Source organism: Rhinolophus sinicus, linkage group LG04 (assembly GCF_036562045.2).
Source record: "Rhinolophus sinicus isolate RSC01 linkage group LG04, ASM3656204v1, whole genome shotgun sequence".
Lineage (NCBI taxonomy): Eukaryota > Metazoa > Chordata > Mammalia > Chiroptera > Rhinolophidae > Rhinolophus > Rhinolophus sinicus.
This window is the reverse complement of record NC_133754.1, coordinates 136,350,164-136,367,254: the sequence shown is the minus strand read 5'-3', so window position 1 is coordinate 136,367,254 and position 17,091 is coordinate 136,350,164. Positions and strand designations below refer to the sequence as shown.

Genomic DNA, 17,091 nt, shown 5'->3' with positions numbered 1-17,091 from the left:
TAATCTATGATTATTAGATATTTGGGCTGTTTCCATTTTCTGCTGTTTTAAACAGTTCTGCTTTGAACCTTCTATGTGTATCTTGGTGCACGTGTTCAAGAATTTCTCTGGGAGTTTTTTTACCTAGCAATAGAAGTGCTGGTTTGTTCACTCCCAGGATACTGCCAAACTGCTCTCTGCTTGGTTCCATTGGTCTGTCTCTCCCTGTGCCCGTCCTGCTATAAGTACTGTAGCACTGTTTTTATATCTCCCTTTCCTCCATCTCCCATATTTAATTCTCTTCAAGGGTGTCTTGGTTTTTGGGTTTTAATATTTGCATGTAATATTTTTAGAATTAGCTTGTCAAAACTCTACAGATAAATAATCTGGTGGGATTTTGATGGGGGTTGTATCTGTAGGTCAGCGTGGAGAATTGACATCTTTACAATGTGTAGTCCTTCATTCATGGACGTGATGGTCATCTCCGTTAATCTAGATTTTTGAAATCTTAATTACTTGTCTCTACATATCTTGGTTTATTTCTATTAGCTTTGTTTTTGATGCTGTTATAAATGATTATCTTTTAAAATTGCAGTTTGTTTGCTAATATATAGAAATTCAATTGAGTTATTTATTGACCTCTGTATCCAACTTTTTCAAATTCTATTCCAATAAAATTTGTGGAAATAATTGAATGACGGTTTTGCTTCATCGTTTCCTATCTTTATAACTGTGTTTTTCTTAGTTTTTATTGGTGGGGATAAATTGGGACCCATACTCAATTTTAGAGAGCATTTTAAGGTTAAAAATTAAAAATTGGTAGATGGAATGAATTATTTAAGAAGATGCGAATAGAAATGATTTTGGATCTGTGGAAAAATGCAAACAGATCCATAAATATAGAAAGAATCAAGAAAACTAGCAAAGAGCTGATGAATTGCTTTAAACCTATGAAGACTAGTTACGATGTTACCTAAATTGATCTACAACATAAAAGGAAAGCCTCCCATTGCTTTATAAATTTAGTATAACACTGGTACCAAAACATGACAAAAAGCACACCAGTATCAATATATATTGATGTAAAACCTAAATTGCATTTAGCAAATAAAATTATGACATATATTAAAAGAACGTAATACTTTATCAAGTATGGTTTGTCAGGAAGGAAGCAGGGTAGTTTATTATTAGGAAGTGTTTTAATATAATTCATCATATTAATCCAAAGAAAAATGATCTGATCTAAAATATTTTCTACATCTAAATACAAATTTGAATCCATTTCTGATTTTTTTAAAAAATCTGGTAAGAGGAATATATTTTTTTTTTTATTAGTTTCAGGTGCACAAGACAAAGCAAAACTTAGACGTTTATCATTTATATCCCTCACACTGTGTGAACCCCCCTCCCCCCATCTACTATCCAAGAGGAATATTTTTAAACCACACACCCAGCATCATGCTTAATGGTGGGGAAAAGCCAGAAGCATTCCCATTAAAGATGGCAGCCAAAGAAGCCAGTTAATGCTGTTGTTATTTAACATCTTTCTAGATGTACTATATAAAACAGTTAGGCAGGAGAACAACAAAGTGTAAATATTGGAGAAGGCAAAGTTATTTTGAATACCTGGAAAAGCTGAGAAACTAAACAGCATTATGAGCAATCAGTAGAGTGGGTATTTAAATTCAGTAGCTTTCCTTGCTACAATCATTTAGTAAAAGAGAAAATTGCAAGAACAAAACAAAATAGTCTGGGAATAAACTTAAATGATATGGGCAAGACTTATGTAACTTAAAATAGTGCTTTATGTAGTTCTCACAATTCAGACAGAACTGTTAATATTGAAAGCCCACTTGCCATACTGTTGTCTGCATCACCCATTTATTGATTTCATCCCTGTTTCATTTACCAGTCCTTTCTAAGTTGATACTTTTTCACATTGTTGCTTTTTAAATAAACTTGTTACATATTTTCAAACAGTTTTAGATTTATAGCATAATTCGGAAGATACTATAGAGTTTGCATGTACACCATCCTACACCTGCCCTGTGATTAACATCTTATATTAGTATGATACATTTGTTACAATTAATCAAGTGTCGAGTTGGCTTTTCTCTTTCTGTTCTCTTTCTGTTCAGAATCCCTTCTAGGATACCACATTACTTTTACATTAGTGTTATACTAAATAATTGTCACATCTCTTTGGCACCTCTGGGCTGTGACAGTTTCTCAGACTTTCATTGTTTTTGATGCCCTTGACAATTTTGAGGTATACTGGGCAAGTGTTTTGTAAAATGTCCAGTTAGGATTCATTTGTTTCCCTTATCATTAGACTGGATTTATGTATTTTGGGGAGGAAGATTACAGAGGTAAAATTCAGTTTTCATCATATATTGAGGGGCATTTACTATCAACATTCTATTTGCTAATTATAACTTAGGTTTTACATCAGTAGTAACTTATCACTGTTGATGTGAACCATAGTCACCTGGCTGAGGTAGTGTTTGTCAGGTTTCTTCATTGCGAAGTTACTCCCTCGTACCCCCTAGACCCTTTCCCGTACTGTATTCTTTGAGATGAAGACCCAGTTTGCAGCCCACACTTGAGTGGGGAGTTAAGTACTTCACTTTCTTGAGGTCAGATTGTCTACAAAAATTATTGGGAATTCTCGTATGTGGGAGACTTTTGTCTCTTCTACATTTATTTATTCAGTCATTTATTTTCATCAGTATGGATATTTTTTCTCCTGTGTCTCTTCGATGTAATCCTCATTGTGGGGTTTATTGTTGTTTGTTTTTTTGTTAAAGCACTTTCTTTCTGGCACTAGAAGGAGCTCCAGGCTCATTGTGTATATTTCCTGCTCCAGTTCTGGAATCGACCATTTCTCCAAGGAGCCTTGGTTCCTTTAATTGGAGAATGGTATTAGAAACCAAGCTGGGCTCGAGGTGTGTTCCTTGCTACTGGGGTGTCATTGCTTTTAGGGCCCTCAGCTGACAGAGCAAGGAAGTATATACATGTACCGACTCCTGTATAACTGTATGTCCATAAATATTTATGTAACCATCTGCATTTATATTAATCTTACATTGTTTTTAACTTTTTGGTGAAGGGCAACAGTTTAGGAGCTGCTACTTTTGACTTGATTTGGACAGTAAAGGTATGAATTTGTTTTCATGGGAAGGTCAATTTATGTATCTGCAGGTCTGAGCTTCATCAAGGTTAAACAGTTCTGGTCGGTTTACATTCTTTCTGTTTAGCACAGGTCCTGCCACGTCCCCTCCCTTCGATCTAAATTCAGAAAAGCATCCTGAGAAACTACTTCTCTCACCACATCTTTGCTTTTTATTTTCAGTGTTAGTGCTTTGGTTGTCAACTCCTTCTAGTACCTAACTTTTGTCTTTTTCACATCTCGTACATTTCATATTAATAAGTAGCATAGATGTTCAGGACTTCAGTGATGTCATCAGACTTGGTTTCAAATTCCAGTTCAGCTGATTCTGAGATGTACAAATTTGGCATTGTCTGTCTTCATTTAGAAACACATTTGGAACCTGGCACTTAAATTCTCCAAAGGCTGCAGTTTTTGTCAAGTAACATGTTTAATCAAAGGTGCATTTAACCTTAAGGCTGAAGTGTCTAACATAGATTTATTTCCTATTTTGATGAAGTTCAGTAATTGTCATAGTTATTTGAAATTTTGACTGGTAACTATTTTTCACATAGAAGTGCTTATTTCTGGATAATTTATTCATTGAATGAATGTTTGACTCTAGTATATGTTTGTACTAGATACTAGAATTAGGGGTAAGCAAATGATATTGCCCACTGCCTTCATGGAATATTATTAGATATTCTTTTTGGCTAACCTGGAAACGCTCAGAAGCTGCTACTTTTTTTTTTTTTTTTTTTTTTCATTACTTTTTAAATTGTTTTTTAATCTAGAAGCTGCTACTTTTTAATTGATTTGTTTTGAATTTGCTTTGAATTTTGCCTGTTTTCCTTAGTGCAAGTCTTTTAATAGGAAGTACATCAAAATTCCATTAAGTTGTTTCTGGAACACTTAAAAAATGGGAGGGTTTTTGTTTGTTTTTGTTTTTTGCCTTTATCTTGAATTCTTACGTATGTCACTTTTTGTAAAGATTTTCCTTTTAGACATAGAGCTTTCTATGATTAAAGTTTCTTTATGGATGAGCAAACAAATTTTAGGGCTTTTCCTCTCTTTTGCATAAAATTTTCTTTGGACCTCATAAGCAGATACAAAAAGTAAATTTTCAAATTAGCTTACTCCGAACTGACCTAGGTAAATATTTAAACTTAATACATTAAAATGAAAGTGTAATCTGAAGTTATTCAGTATCCTTCCCTTGCCAAATTTGATAACTTTTAGCAACATTTAGTCAGTTTCAGATATCTTTTCATATGTCGTAAGGAGCCAAATACTACCACATTTGGAGAGCCTGTGGAAGATTGTGCAGACGCTTTCCCATTGTATAACACAAATTGAACCAGTAAAATAAATTACTCTAGGAAGTAATTTATTTTCTGAAACAAGGTGGACTTTTGAAACCTGAATTTATTTTAATTCTTGTTTTTGTATATGTGGAGTTTTGTATGACTCATGTAAGATCCTACTTTGAAATGACTATCATCCTGGCCTACGTAATACCTGTTTAGAATGATGATAGTAAGCTTTAGGGTCTCGCTCTGTGTGTGGCGCTGTTAAACTTACATGTTTTCTTATTGTAGAAGATAAAGGAAAGAGGAAAATTAATGATTACAAAGTAAAAAATCATGGATATTTTAGTAATTCCCGTCTTTTGTCTACAGTGCAACTCTGATATTTAACCTTTTTTATTATAAAACTTAATAGATAATACAAAAAAGAATAGAGCTTAAAGAAATACTATGAAGTCAATATCTGTAAATACCACTCAAATTGAGACAGAAAAGCAGTACCCCCAGGAACTTACCATGTGTTCTCTTAATTATAATGATTATAACTCTCTTCTCCCTAGTTGTACCTACCTACTCAAACTTCTATGCTAATCATGTCTTTGTTTTTTATTAACTTTATCCTATTATTACCCTTTAACAACCTCTTAAGAACCTTTAACCTGTGTGTACATCCTGACTTTTCTTCTTTCTGAACTTCATGGAAATGGAACCATATTGCATTTTGATTTGTAATTCTCTGAAGAAAATGGTGTAAGGAGAGTATCATGTTCAGAGTTGGAGGAACCTTTATCAGCTTAACTCCTACTTTCAGCTGTGTTATCTCCTGAGGGCAAGTGTATTTCACTTCTGAGCTTCATTGGAAAATAAGAGTGACTTTGTATTGTAATTTTTAAAGGAGGTAATGTACATAACAGTAAACTGCTAATAGTTTACTATGCAGAGTATGGTAATGAGACCATACTCGGAGTTTTAATGAGTCTTAGCATTGAACTTACTGATACTTAATGGAAGGAGACAATTATTTCATGTGTATGTAGTATATACTAGTTAGGTTGACACTTCATAAGGATTTTGTCACCTGATCTCAATACACGACAAAGTATGTTGTTTTATAAAGAAGCTGAGGCTAGGACAGGTTAAGTAACTCGTTCAAGTTTACACCTAGTAGGTGATAGATAAGGATGTAAACCTAGGTTTATCTGCAGAGCTGGTGTTTTCCACAGAGTATATAAAGTGTTTAGAAGCATACCCGGCATATAGTACATCCACAAATATTTGCTGTTGGTATTTTATTTTTAATGATTGCTCCTTGCATTCCATACTTCAGGGTTTTTATAGATATGTATATGTATACTGGTGTGCCAAAAAAATGTATACACATAATTTGTATTCGTCTTGTTATTGGTACATATTGATTATTACAATTTTAATAGTTTTTTCCTTTCTTAAAATGTGTATACATTTTTTTGGCACCCTCGCTGTATATGTCAAATACTTGGACATGGAAGACTCCTTAAATGTGGCTATGTTTTGACATGAATAAATCCAGCTCTTAAGCTTAGATTTATGGGATTTTTTTTTTATTTCAACTTAGGAATTTTCAGTTTAAACACCCTCCCGCATTAAGCATGTTTTTTTCTCTTTTATGATGTTTTGTCATCTTTGGGGTGGTGGGGCTTGCTGCCTGAGGATAGACTCCCTCTTTCAGGGCTAGCTAGGAAGAGACAATAAACAACTTGTTAGCGAGCCTGCCTTTCATATACAAACCAACCAATCCGGAGTCCACAACCCAGCCAGCTCATTCATCTAACTTACATACCACCCGATATTCCTATGCTCTAACCTCCCAGGGTCAGGTACCAGACGACTAGAGACCACCCTTAGAGCCCAGAGCCTGCCACTGTTATTCAGATTAGCCAAATAGAAACTGTTTCCCTTGCCCTGCCTTGCCTTTTACGTGGAAAACGCAATAGTCTCTGGGCCATGCTTTCCCCTTATTTCTTCTGAGTTCTGACCAAACCTGATGCTTCCCCCTTTTGGTCCTGCATGGCGTGCCCCCTTCTCTTGGGAAATGTAAGTAATTCTTCATGTGACATTAGCCTCTCCATGTTGTCAGTCACCTCCATAAATGAAAGTCTGTGGGTGCAGTGAGACTCCCCCCGCCACCCCCCAACACATATTCTATTTTCCTCTTGCCATCCTGTGCTTTTTTTATTGCTCTCTTCTGACTAATTTTCAGTTCCTGGTTTTTTTTAATAGACTTTACTTTTTAGAACAGTTCTAGGTTCACAGCAAAATTGAGTACCTGTACACATGCATAGCCTCCCTCACTAGCCTCATCCCTGCCAGAGGGTACATTTGTTAGACTTGAGGTACCTACATAGACACAGCGTCACCCAAAGTCCATCGTTTATATTACGGTTCACTCTTGTTGGTGTACGTTCTGTGGCTTAGGGCATATTTTTCAGTTCTTAATTTCAGAAGTGTCCTCTGTTTTCATATTAATCATACAAGTTTAAGTATTCTCTTCATACAAGTTTAATCATACAAGTTTAAGAACCATCTTCAAAACCCAGGCTATACAAAAGAGCTTTAACCTCTTTCATGCAGTTTGACCCATTCAAATTTTGCCTAACTTAGTATGTATATGTAATGTGCAGAAACTTTACTTTTGAATTTAAAAACTTCTTTCCCACAGTTTACGTGCTTTATCGTGAGTGGTTAATTATACGTATATGAAAATTTGTACTTTATAAGTTGTTTCCAGTTATAAATCTAGGGTTAATCAAAGAATGCCATACGTTTATGAGCAGTAAGTTCTCCTTTATGTGTGATGTTTAAGCAATGGCAGTATTTTTAGACTGACTTAGGTTTCTGTTAACTCTAATTGTATTGCCAAATACTAAGGTATTCAGACACTAGATCTGCTTGCTGGTTTCTTATATGCAAATTAAGTATTTCATTTGCACCTCTTACTGTTCCATAATAAGGTTTATATTGCTAAATGTATTTTTGCTGTTACTGTTTTAGTATCAACTATATACTCCATTCTCTACTAGAATAATTTTGTTGTACTTTATGAAACCTCTTACATTTTGATTTGCTGTGAAAGAGTAGTAGCCTCAGTTTATTCTCCGAAGTATGATAGACCTTAATTAATACTGATTGCTTTTGGTTTTAGCTAGTATGCCTCTATGAAACTAGAAGTCTCTAAACTTGTCAGTGATTATTATGGAAGAGCCCATGTCCATTTAATGGGCAGAGTTAATTTATGAAATGTACAAGTATACCATGTTCCATCTCTGATTCTTTGTTATGTCTAGCCTTGTTGGCCCTTAGGTCTTTTCCTTTTCACGTCGACTCTTCATTCTTATGTTACATTGAACCTTTTATGTCTTTCAAGATGTTTCATTTCTATAATGTTCATTACATATAGCTCCTATGGTAGAGTATTATACCTCTTCTGATACTGATAGTTAATAATTTTTGGTTTTGTCTGTATTCCCTCTACCCTTATTAGCTTGGTGGTTTGAAACCTTTTCATGTTTTTGATACCTTATTTCTAAGTTTGTTTGCTTAGCCTTTGAGGAGCCTATTTAACTATCTTGTCATCTTGTCACCAAGCTTCATGATATAGTGGCAAGAACATAAACTTCAAGGTCAAGATGTCTTCAAATTCTGGCTTTACATTTCATTAACTTTCACTTGGAGCAAGTTAACTTGTCAGCCTTTGTTTCCTTATCTTGTAAAATAGGAATTATTAATTATTAAGGTTGTTAAGAGTTAAGTAAAGGAACCTTGTCTAAATAAAGGTCTTGACCTTTAGACTAATTTCCTCAGATTTTTTTAGGAGAGGATTTTTTTTTTTTTTTTTAAATAAACCAGCTTCTATGTTATAACTCTTGTACACTCTGTTTTCCTTTTGTTAGATTGCACGGTTTAGTTCTGGATCATCCACTAGACTAGACTACATCTGTTTTGCATCTTATAGCTCTGTTCTTTTTATAGTTCACCTTTGTTCTTTGAGGTACTTAATAATGCATTTGCTAGTGAGTTACTAATTCGTGGTAGAACTTACCCCATTTTGTATAGATGGGTTCACTAGGTTCTTCCCTTTGTATGTTTGCATAATTCCTTTATTTTTGAGTTTTATTTTCTTTTTAATGCTTTACTGTTTTCTGGTTGGACTGATTGTGTAAATTCTCTTTAGGATTCTGAAGAAATTAATGGAACAAATTAATAACAGTCATAACGCTTTAAAGTCCTGGCTTTTTGTTAGTGACATTCTTATTGAACGACTTGCAAAAACACTCTTGAGTACATAAGAATTATATTTTTTAAAGTCTAATGTAGATATGGGAGCACTTACAACACCTATTTCACTAGAGGAAATTTGGAGGAAAGTTAATTTTCATACTAGTAAATCACAGGTTTGACGGTACAATTCAAATAGAATAGTTTTGATGTAATCTTTGAAATTAAGCCTGAGTGGCTGTAAATATTGTTAACCACAACCATAAAGATAACTTGAGGTATAGTGAGGTTTTTGAAGCAATAGATGAAATTAAGCTTCATTAACTAATTTTCAACTTTTTTTAGGTAAATGAATTGGTGGATGCCAGAGATGTCGGCCTTGGTGCTTGGTTTGAAGCACGTATACATAGTGTTACTAGAGCTTCTGATGGACATTCACGTGGCAAAACTCCACTGAAGAACGGCAGTTCTTGTAAAAGGACTAATGGAAATGTAAATCATAATTCCAAAGAGAAAACAAATAAATTGGACAATGTACCCTCTACATCTAATTCAGATTCTGTTGCTGCTGATGAAGACGTTATTTATCATATCGAGTATGATGAGTAAGTGCGTGTGCTATTGAGGACTTCATTCGTGTGTTTGTTTGTAGAAGCAAAGCCTTCTGTTTCAAGAGTGTTTTCAAATACTAGTCTTTCTGAAGAAATTGTTTAGGGGTCTGTTCAGTCTATTACCATTTATTTGTTTGTTTTGTTTGTTTAGCAGTTGTAATATAATAAGGGCTCCTTAACTCTCCATCATCTCTGGCTTCTAAGTGGTTTGTTGTATTAAGAACTTGATTCTAATACTGAATTATCATTTTCTTTACCTGTTTTCAAAATCTCACTATACAAGTTACTATTGGGGCAGACTTAGTATTTATTCAACACACTAAATGAATTTTAGTCCTCACTCAAGTGATACTTCAATATGAATGGAAAATATGCTGCCAAAACTTTACTGAGTGGAAGAATTCAAGATCCTAAAGTGGTTGTGGTTTTTTTGTTTTTTTTCTTATCCTACTACAAAGTGGTGGTATAAAAGATTTTGGTGTCAACTCAGATTTTCAGGATACTTGGAAAGGGTCAAAAGTAGATGCCTTTAATCTTAACTTTTTTGATACTTTTTAAATTGTTGTGAGTAACTTGCACCATCCTGGTTTTTAGAACCAACAACTAGAATGAGTGTTAAGATCTGGGATTGCCCATGACTGACACTAGTGTTAAATCGATGTGTTGATAATAATCAGTCTCTGGGTTTCTTATTGCCGTGGCAAAGAGGCAAGATACTGTAGTGGGGGGGGGGGGACTTTTGCTATCTGTATATCTGCTGTCACCAATTAGAATTCTTGATTTACTTTGAGTTTTATTTCTCGGAGAATGGAAGAAACAACTAGGAAAACTGCTACCTGGAACCTGATTTTATACTGGTCAATAAAGGAGTTATTGTTTGGCAAAAAATACTGTACATGGCACAGCATAGAAATAGGGTAAGAAGCTTTAAACACGACATGAACTAAGGTTTATTCAATTTTTACAGTTTTAGGGGCTGTTAGTTTGGGAGTAAAACCTTCCAAGAGATAGGCCTGATATAATATTAGAGCACAAATCACAGTTCCTTAGTGTTTGGCTTTTTTTTTTGGATATAAGAAATTTGTCTTGATTAGAATGAATGTTAGTAAATCCAACATGCATGAGAAGACTAAAATTATCTTTCCTAAATAATTTTACATGACTGAATTAAATATTTCAGTGCTGACAACTTAAAGATATGAAAGCTGAACTTTCTTTGAGAAATAAAAGGTAACAGAAGCTTAGTGGTAGATAAATGTCATTCACATCTTTACAAAGAGAAAAGGACTATATAAAATTGAGTATAAGATAAATAGATGAGCTTCTAGGTAAGAGTACCAAATAACAAAAGACTAGTGTAAGCACCCAATGTGGATGTGATAACAAATCCTGTTAAAGTTTAATTCTTCATGGTAATTAGAAAAGTAAGTTAGAAACTATGGTAAAGTACATGTTGATTTCAGTAAGTTATTAAACTAGTTCTTACTTGGATGGATGATGATGCATTGGAGAGAGCTTTTGGAGTGGTGTGGCTTACGCAGTAGAAACGGACGTTTTTATTGAGTAGTCAGCTCCAAGTGAGTCAATAGAATGTGGCTATCAAACAGCTATATCGAAAGGATGTTTTTTAGAAGTAAGATATCTAGAACAAGGCCAGTGGTGCTGCTGTTGTAGTGGGCTGGTTCCCTGCTTAGAATATTGTTTTCCATCCCCTGTGCTTTAAGAACAATCCCAGCATGACCTGGTGCGTCTTCAGAGTAGAACCCAAAATGTAAAAATGTAAAACCATCAAGAGTAGCTGAAGGAACTAGATATTTAGCTTGAAAAGACTTGGATCATGCTAGCTTTCATATTTTAAAAGCTCTGTCTAGAAGGAAGTTCTGTAAAACAGAAGTTTCAGGACAGTGTAAACTTCTTACCAGCCACATCTTGAAAAGTAGCCAATAAACAAGCATTGGCCATCTTCAACCATAGACTGGGAACATCAGTAGAGACATTACATTGCAAAGAAAATTTATGAGGTTAGACTGATTGGATTAGATGACCTCTAACTTCTGTACAACTTTTACTTCCAAGACAGTATTTCTCAGGTAACGTTTTCGTACTTTAACTTAGTAAATAAGCTTTAAGTACTTAATAGGCTATATCCCATGTCATTTATGACACTGATTAAGTATTATTATTTTCCTCAATAAAATAACTTCATTTTTCTCCTACCTAGAGTAAATTGAAAGTAATCTTTGAAGATAAGTTGAAAGTAAATTGAAAATTAATCTGCTTCATTAATAATCATATCTCCAAACCTCTGAGTATAACAGTGCAATTTGAGCAAGCTGTCATTTAGCCAAGGCAGGGAGGTATCATACATGGGACCCCAGGCAACCTGCGTGAAGAATTCTTTTGGGATATGCAGTGTTTGTTAGTTTAAAATGGCACTGTTTAAAAGCTATTTCTATAGTGACCTTACACGTCTAACAGGCTAGATGAATTCTCAGTCATTGAAATGAACTTTGTTAAAACATTTGCTGGTTCAGAACAAGAAATAGTTACATAGGCTCTTGCATCTTCCACCCCCTCTAGCCAGAGCAGAGTTAAAAACATACTGTTCATCTCTGAGGAATGATAGGTATTACAGATTTATAGTATGTAATAGGTAGAGAGGTTTCTTAACCTCCAGAAGGCCAAATAAGATCTAGTAGTGGACATCATTTATTTCCTAATGTTTCTTTGTTTTTCCTCAGAATTACGGATACAAACATTGTAAGTTCATGAAAAGCAGGTTATGTTAAGAGATTGGTTTGAAATGTTTCAAAGTTGAATTTTACTGTTTGTAAGGGTCCCTTTTCTGTAGATTCCTAATGAACATAGACTAAATTGTTGAGGGCATCTTGTGAAGATTTTGTAGTTTGTCAGTCATAAGGCCTAGGTTAGGCTTGTCAGCTTTGATTCACATCTTATGCAAACAGTATAAAATAAACATGGAGTTAACATCAAAGTGCCTGGTACAAAGTAGATATTGTGGTGTTTTCTTCCTGATTGCTATGCTGTACTACTTATCTGTTGTCACCTTGGTCTTAGCAAAGGTCTTGTATTTTTAGAACTTAGCCAGCCTAGTAAGTACTTGGGGAGAAAGAGTTGGCAGTAGGAATATTAAATTTAGACTTCAGAGATTTAGATTCTAAACGATTCTTAAATACTCCTTAAGGTTTTTAAAAGCACCCTGTTAGCAAGCATACACAACTTGGATGTGAGAGCTGCCTTTTTTCCCTCCAAAAGCCATCATTACAGGGGAGAGACTATGCGTGGTCGAAACCTGTTTTTAGTGGTATTTTGGACAGAATAAAAAAGGGAAGGGATTCAGCAATGAGCAAATGTCGGTAATATAGGCAATTATAAATCATGCAGTGGTTAAGTGGTCAATTAAAGAAATAAAAGGAGGGAACATTGATTTTACCTTATCTTGTAGTAAGCTTGTACTGTATACTCCATAGCTTTCTACAAGTTGTATTTATTCCCATAAATTATCCTCTCAACAGTTAAGGTACTTAGAGTTTAAAATTTTGAGGGCCTTGAACATCTAAATTCACAAAGCTTTGACTGTGATCATGTAGAGACCCTGAATCATTGTGACGAAGACACATGATGTTAACTGAAGGGAAGTGTAGTAGACTTGGAAAAGGACAATCATTTTCTTCGTATTTCTAGTAGGCTAATATGTCTGTGGCATAACTTACAGCGGTTTAGATTTGTGTGCCAAACTCTGAGCTAACTTTTTATATGGATGCTCATGTAATCTTTAGCATAAATATAACGTTAGTTACATTAACTACCATATGAAGAGACCGAGACTCAATTATCTTTAAGTTGCGAAAGGTCACACCTATTACATGATCTGACTCCAGAGTCTATAGTCTGGCAATAATATGCAATATTGCCGCTCAGCCTAAACATGGTATATGTGGAATTGGTAGTAGCTTACACTTCTATTGCCTTCAAAGGTCAACCATTTTGTATGACTTCTAAAGATTTGTTTTAGACTTTGGGATTTAAAGGAGGCAACAAACATACAACTTCTGTTGAATTAAACCCTAGTTACCCTGTTTCCCTGAAAATAAGACCTAGCCGGACCATCAGCTCTAATGTGTCTTATTTTATAAGACTCCATCTTATAGTAAAATTAGACAGGGTCTTATGTTAATTTTTGCTCCAAATGATGCATCAGAGCTGATTTTCCAGCTAGGTCTTATTTTCAGGGAAACACTGTATGTAAGCAACTGTGGCCACCCTGTTGAACTTAATCTTTAGTTATCACTTTGGCTGCTTTATCAGCAGATAAAGGTTAAAATCCTTTTGTCCTAAGAAACATCTTTTCTCAGTGGATTTGGTTTAGATTCATTTTAATTAACTAGATAGTGGTTCTCAACCCTGGCTACACATTACTTGTCTAGGAAGCTTTAAAAAATACCGGTGCCTGGGACCTACCCCAAGAATTTCTCGTATGATTGGTCTGAGGGACCTCCGCATTGGTGTTTTCAAAAGTTTCCCTGTGCTTCTAATATGCAGCCATGGCTGAGAACCACTAACTCAGACCAGTGGTGCTCAAGTGTAGTCTTTGGCGGAACATCAACATCAGCATCACTTACTAGAAATGCAAGTTCTTGGGCTCACTCCAGACATAATTCAATCTCTGGGGTGGCCCAGGAATCTGTGTTTTAATCAGTCATCAGGGTGATTGTGACACACACTCGAGTTTGCGAACCACTCATTGATAGATTGCTTTTGGCCCAGACTTATCAATTGTTATCAGGTACCTACCTGCTACTAAGAACAATAGGGGAAAGGGGTTGATAATGACAGTTTAACTAAATATAATAAATATATTTTATTAAAGGCCAAAGACCTGATGAATCTGAGTGTTCATCCTTATTTTACTGCATGTCTAGGGGTTTATGGCTTGCTGACTTTCCATTTTGTTTCCCTGTAGACAAAATTATTAGAATTAAGTCTTTCTAAAAGAAATTGTATTTCATTCAAGCTAAATGATCTGTATGTAACTTTAAATGAGGGACTATTTTCCACTATTCAGTTTTTATCTGTATTAACTTTGCATAGAAAGCAATGTCCATAATGTGTTTGTGGGGAATTTATCTATTATGATCTGTTGGTAAAATTCTTGAATGGGAGAAAATACTCTGTAATAGTTGAATTTTTGTTCTGAGATCTAGTCCTGGTTTTCCTGTTTAATGAGGCTCTTGAGTATACCAGTCAGTCATTGTAAGACAAGCTTTCTGAACTTGACCTAGTGTGGAACAAGATCTCAAAATCTCCCGATACCTTCTTGTTTCTAAGGATTCAACATGTACCTTTAGTACTACAGGTCAGTTAAAAAGGTGAATTTGGGCATGCTATTCTTGTTAGTGATTTGCTTTCTTTAATTGCTTTATTGAATTTAGTGGTTTAATTTAGAGATCTTGATTTATAAATTTTAGCTGATTTCTATAAAGAGAAAAAGCAAGTTAGAAAACACCCAGTAGTCTGAACAAGGAGTATATATATTTAAAGAAGGAGAATGCTTATGAAAGTTATTTTATTTCTCAATCCTATCTTAAGAATGAATAATTATTATCTGTAGCTAAGCAAAATTGAGACCTTTAAACATGAGTAAATGATTGCTAAGAGTTTTCATGACATAAAAATTGCTATATGATCTTCCATGCTCTATAGTGTTCACATTAAAATAGAATTGTTAGTTTTCCTCAGAAACAAAAATTCTTTTGTTTTGACTTTTTAGTAAATTATTCCCAAGTATCCTTTTAAAGTATAGTAACTTAAGCCAGTAATTCTCTTATTAAAATAACACTATGTACCAGGTACTGTACAAGTAGCTTACCTAATTACCTCATGTAATCCTCATTAAAAACTCAGTGAAATAGATACTTTTTATGTGTAAAGTAAGAATAACTAGAATTTAGAGAGATTAATTTGCTCAATGTTGGACAGCTAATAAGTAATGTGGTAGATCTGGATTCAGAAAAGCACATACTTGGAACCACTCTATCATACTATCTCTCATTTTAAGAGAAGCATGCTTTTAAAATAAAATAATATACATCATATAGGATTGTTAACATAATTTAGAAATTTTCTGTAAATCTCTCCAGTTATGATGCTTTTGCAGAACTGATACCTTTAACCGCAGGTTCTCTACCTGTCTTTAAACGCCTGTGTGATTTTTTTTCTTTCGGGAGAATTCATAGCTCTTTAGTATTAGAAAGATTTTTAAACCAAATAGGTTAAACTACTTTTAAAACAGTATCAAGTCACTACCATGGTATTGAAATCAAATGGAAATGTCATAACATCACTTAGGATTTGGAGGATAACTTAGGCTGTAACTAAAAGCTAATGTCTTAAGATGATGTCATTGCTCACAGTATTCTTTAAGATTTTTCAAGCTATTCTCAGCCTGTGATGCGTGCTATAGAGTAGGTTTAATTATGGCTACTTCAAATAGAAGTCAGGGAGCCAATTCTGAGTAAAATCAAGTGGTATTTTGAGCAGTTTTTCTATAAAATAACAAAACTGATTTTCTTGAAGATTGATACAGCAATCTATTGCTAAAGGAGTCCCAAAAATGTAATGATTTTTAGGTTTAATGGTAGAAAAGGAGTAGGAGATTTTTCTTTAATCAAGCCAAAGTGTCATGTTGATCTTGAGTACAGGGACCTGGAATGAAAGGTTTAGTTCCAGAACCCCGGTGCAGTGACCAGTTTGCTTCTTGGTTGTTACTAACATACTTATCTACCAAAGACATATTTCCTCTAACTTTATGACTTGGCAGCATTCTGAATGGATAACAATCAAAAGGAGGATGGAAGACGTTAGACAGGTCTGTGACCTTACCATTTCTCTCTTATTGTGTTATAAGATCACTTGGTACTTAGAAAAATGACTTTACAGGTAACAGTTGATTTCACCTTTTCAAATTTATATGTCATCTCCTTCCATCAGTGTTTCTCAAAAAGATGGTCAGCAACACTCCAGATTCACCCAGGTAAGGTGTTTAAAATGCAGGTTCCTGAGGGACACCAAACCCCACCCCCACTTCCTACATGGGGTGGGTCTGAGGTAGGGCCCAGGAATCTGCTTTTCAAACAGGTACCCCCGGGGCCTGTTAAGTATTCACAGCAGTGGTTCTCTTTCAGGCTGTATTGTTCAGGCATTAGAATCAGAATTTGGTTTGAATTGTAGATCTTTGGTTTATTGGTAAGTTTTTTGTTTAGTTGGAATTCTTTCAGCCTTAATTTCTTCATCTGTAAATATCTGCCAGACTTATGTTATTTTTTCCTAATAATCTTGAAAAGTACCCAGTAATAATAGAATCAGACTTTCTGGTTTTCATTTATTTATTAATAAAGCCAGGTTATTTTGGTAAGTACTCTTAAATAATACAGATTTATCTTTGGCATAGGTATTTTTTAACCTAATATTGTTTTCACCATTATCAAAACAGTTATTCACCATTGTTAATGTGTTCTACAAATGAGATTTATTTCCATGTAATATGTAAAGTGCTACTGTAAGCAGTTTTAAGTAAGTTGTCTGTGAGTAAGCTTTACATTTAAGGTGTGAAACTTAGTGATGTTATCTATTAGATTAAGAAATGCTTTCTTTTTGCATGTGGTGTGTCATTAAAGATTTGCTAAACTAGAACATGCCTCCAGATGAATGGTGTCCTTATTTAAGTATATTAGTGCCAGGAAGCCATATTTTAAAAGAAGGTTTCAATTGA

General features: G+C 34.5%; 1 protein-coding gene across 2 annotated transcripts in view; it reads left to right on the top strand.

The window, feature by feature from the left end:
- UHRF2 (ubiquitin like with PHD and ring finger domains 2) overlaps positions 1–17,091 on the top strand; it is a 68,375-nt gene that overhangs the window by 7,207 nt on the left and 44,077 nt on the right. For both annotated transcript variants that reach the window (XR_012495715.1, XM_019727140.2), the window contains exon 3: positions 9,034–9,293. Coding sequence is in view for 1 of the 2 variants with exons in the window: in XM_019727140.2 (XP_019582699.1) it covers positions 9,034–9,293 (260 nt within the window). In the remaining variant the exon portion in view is untranslated. The remainder of the gene's footprint in view (positions 1–9,033; positions 9,294–17,091) is intronic.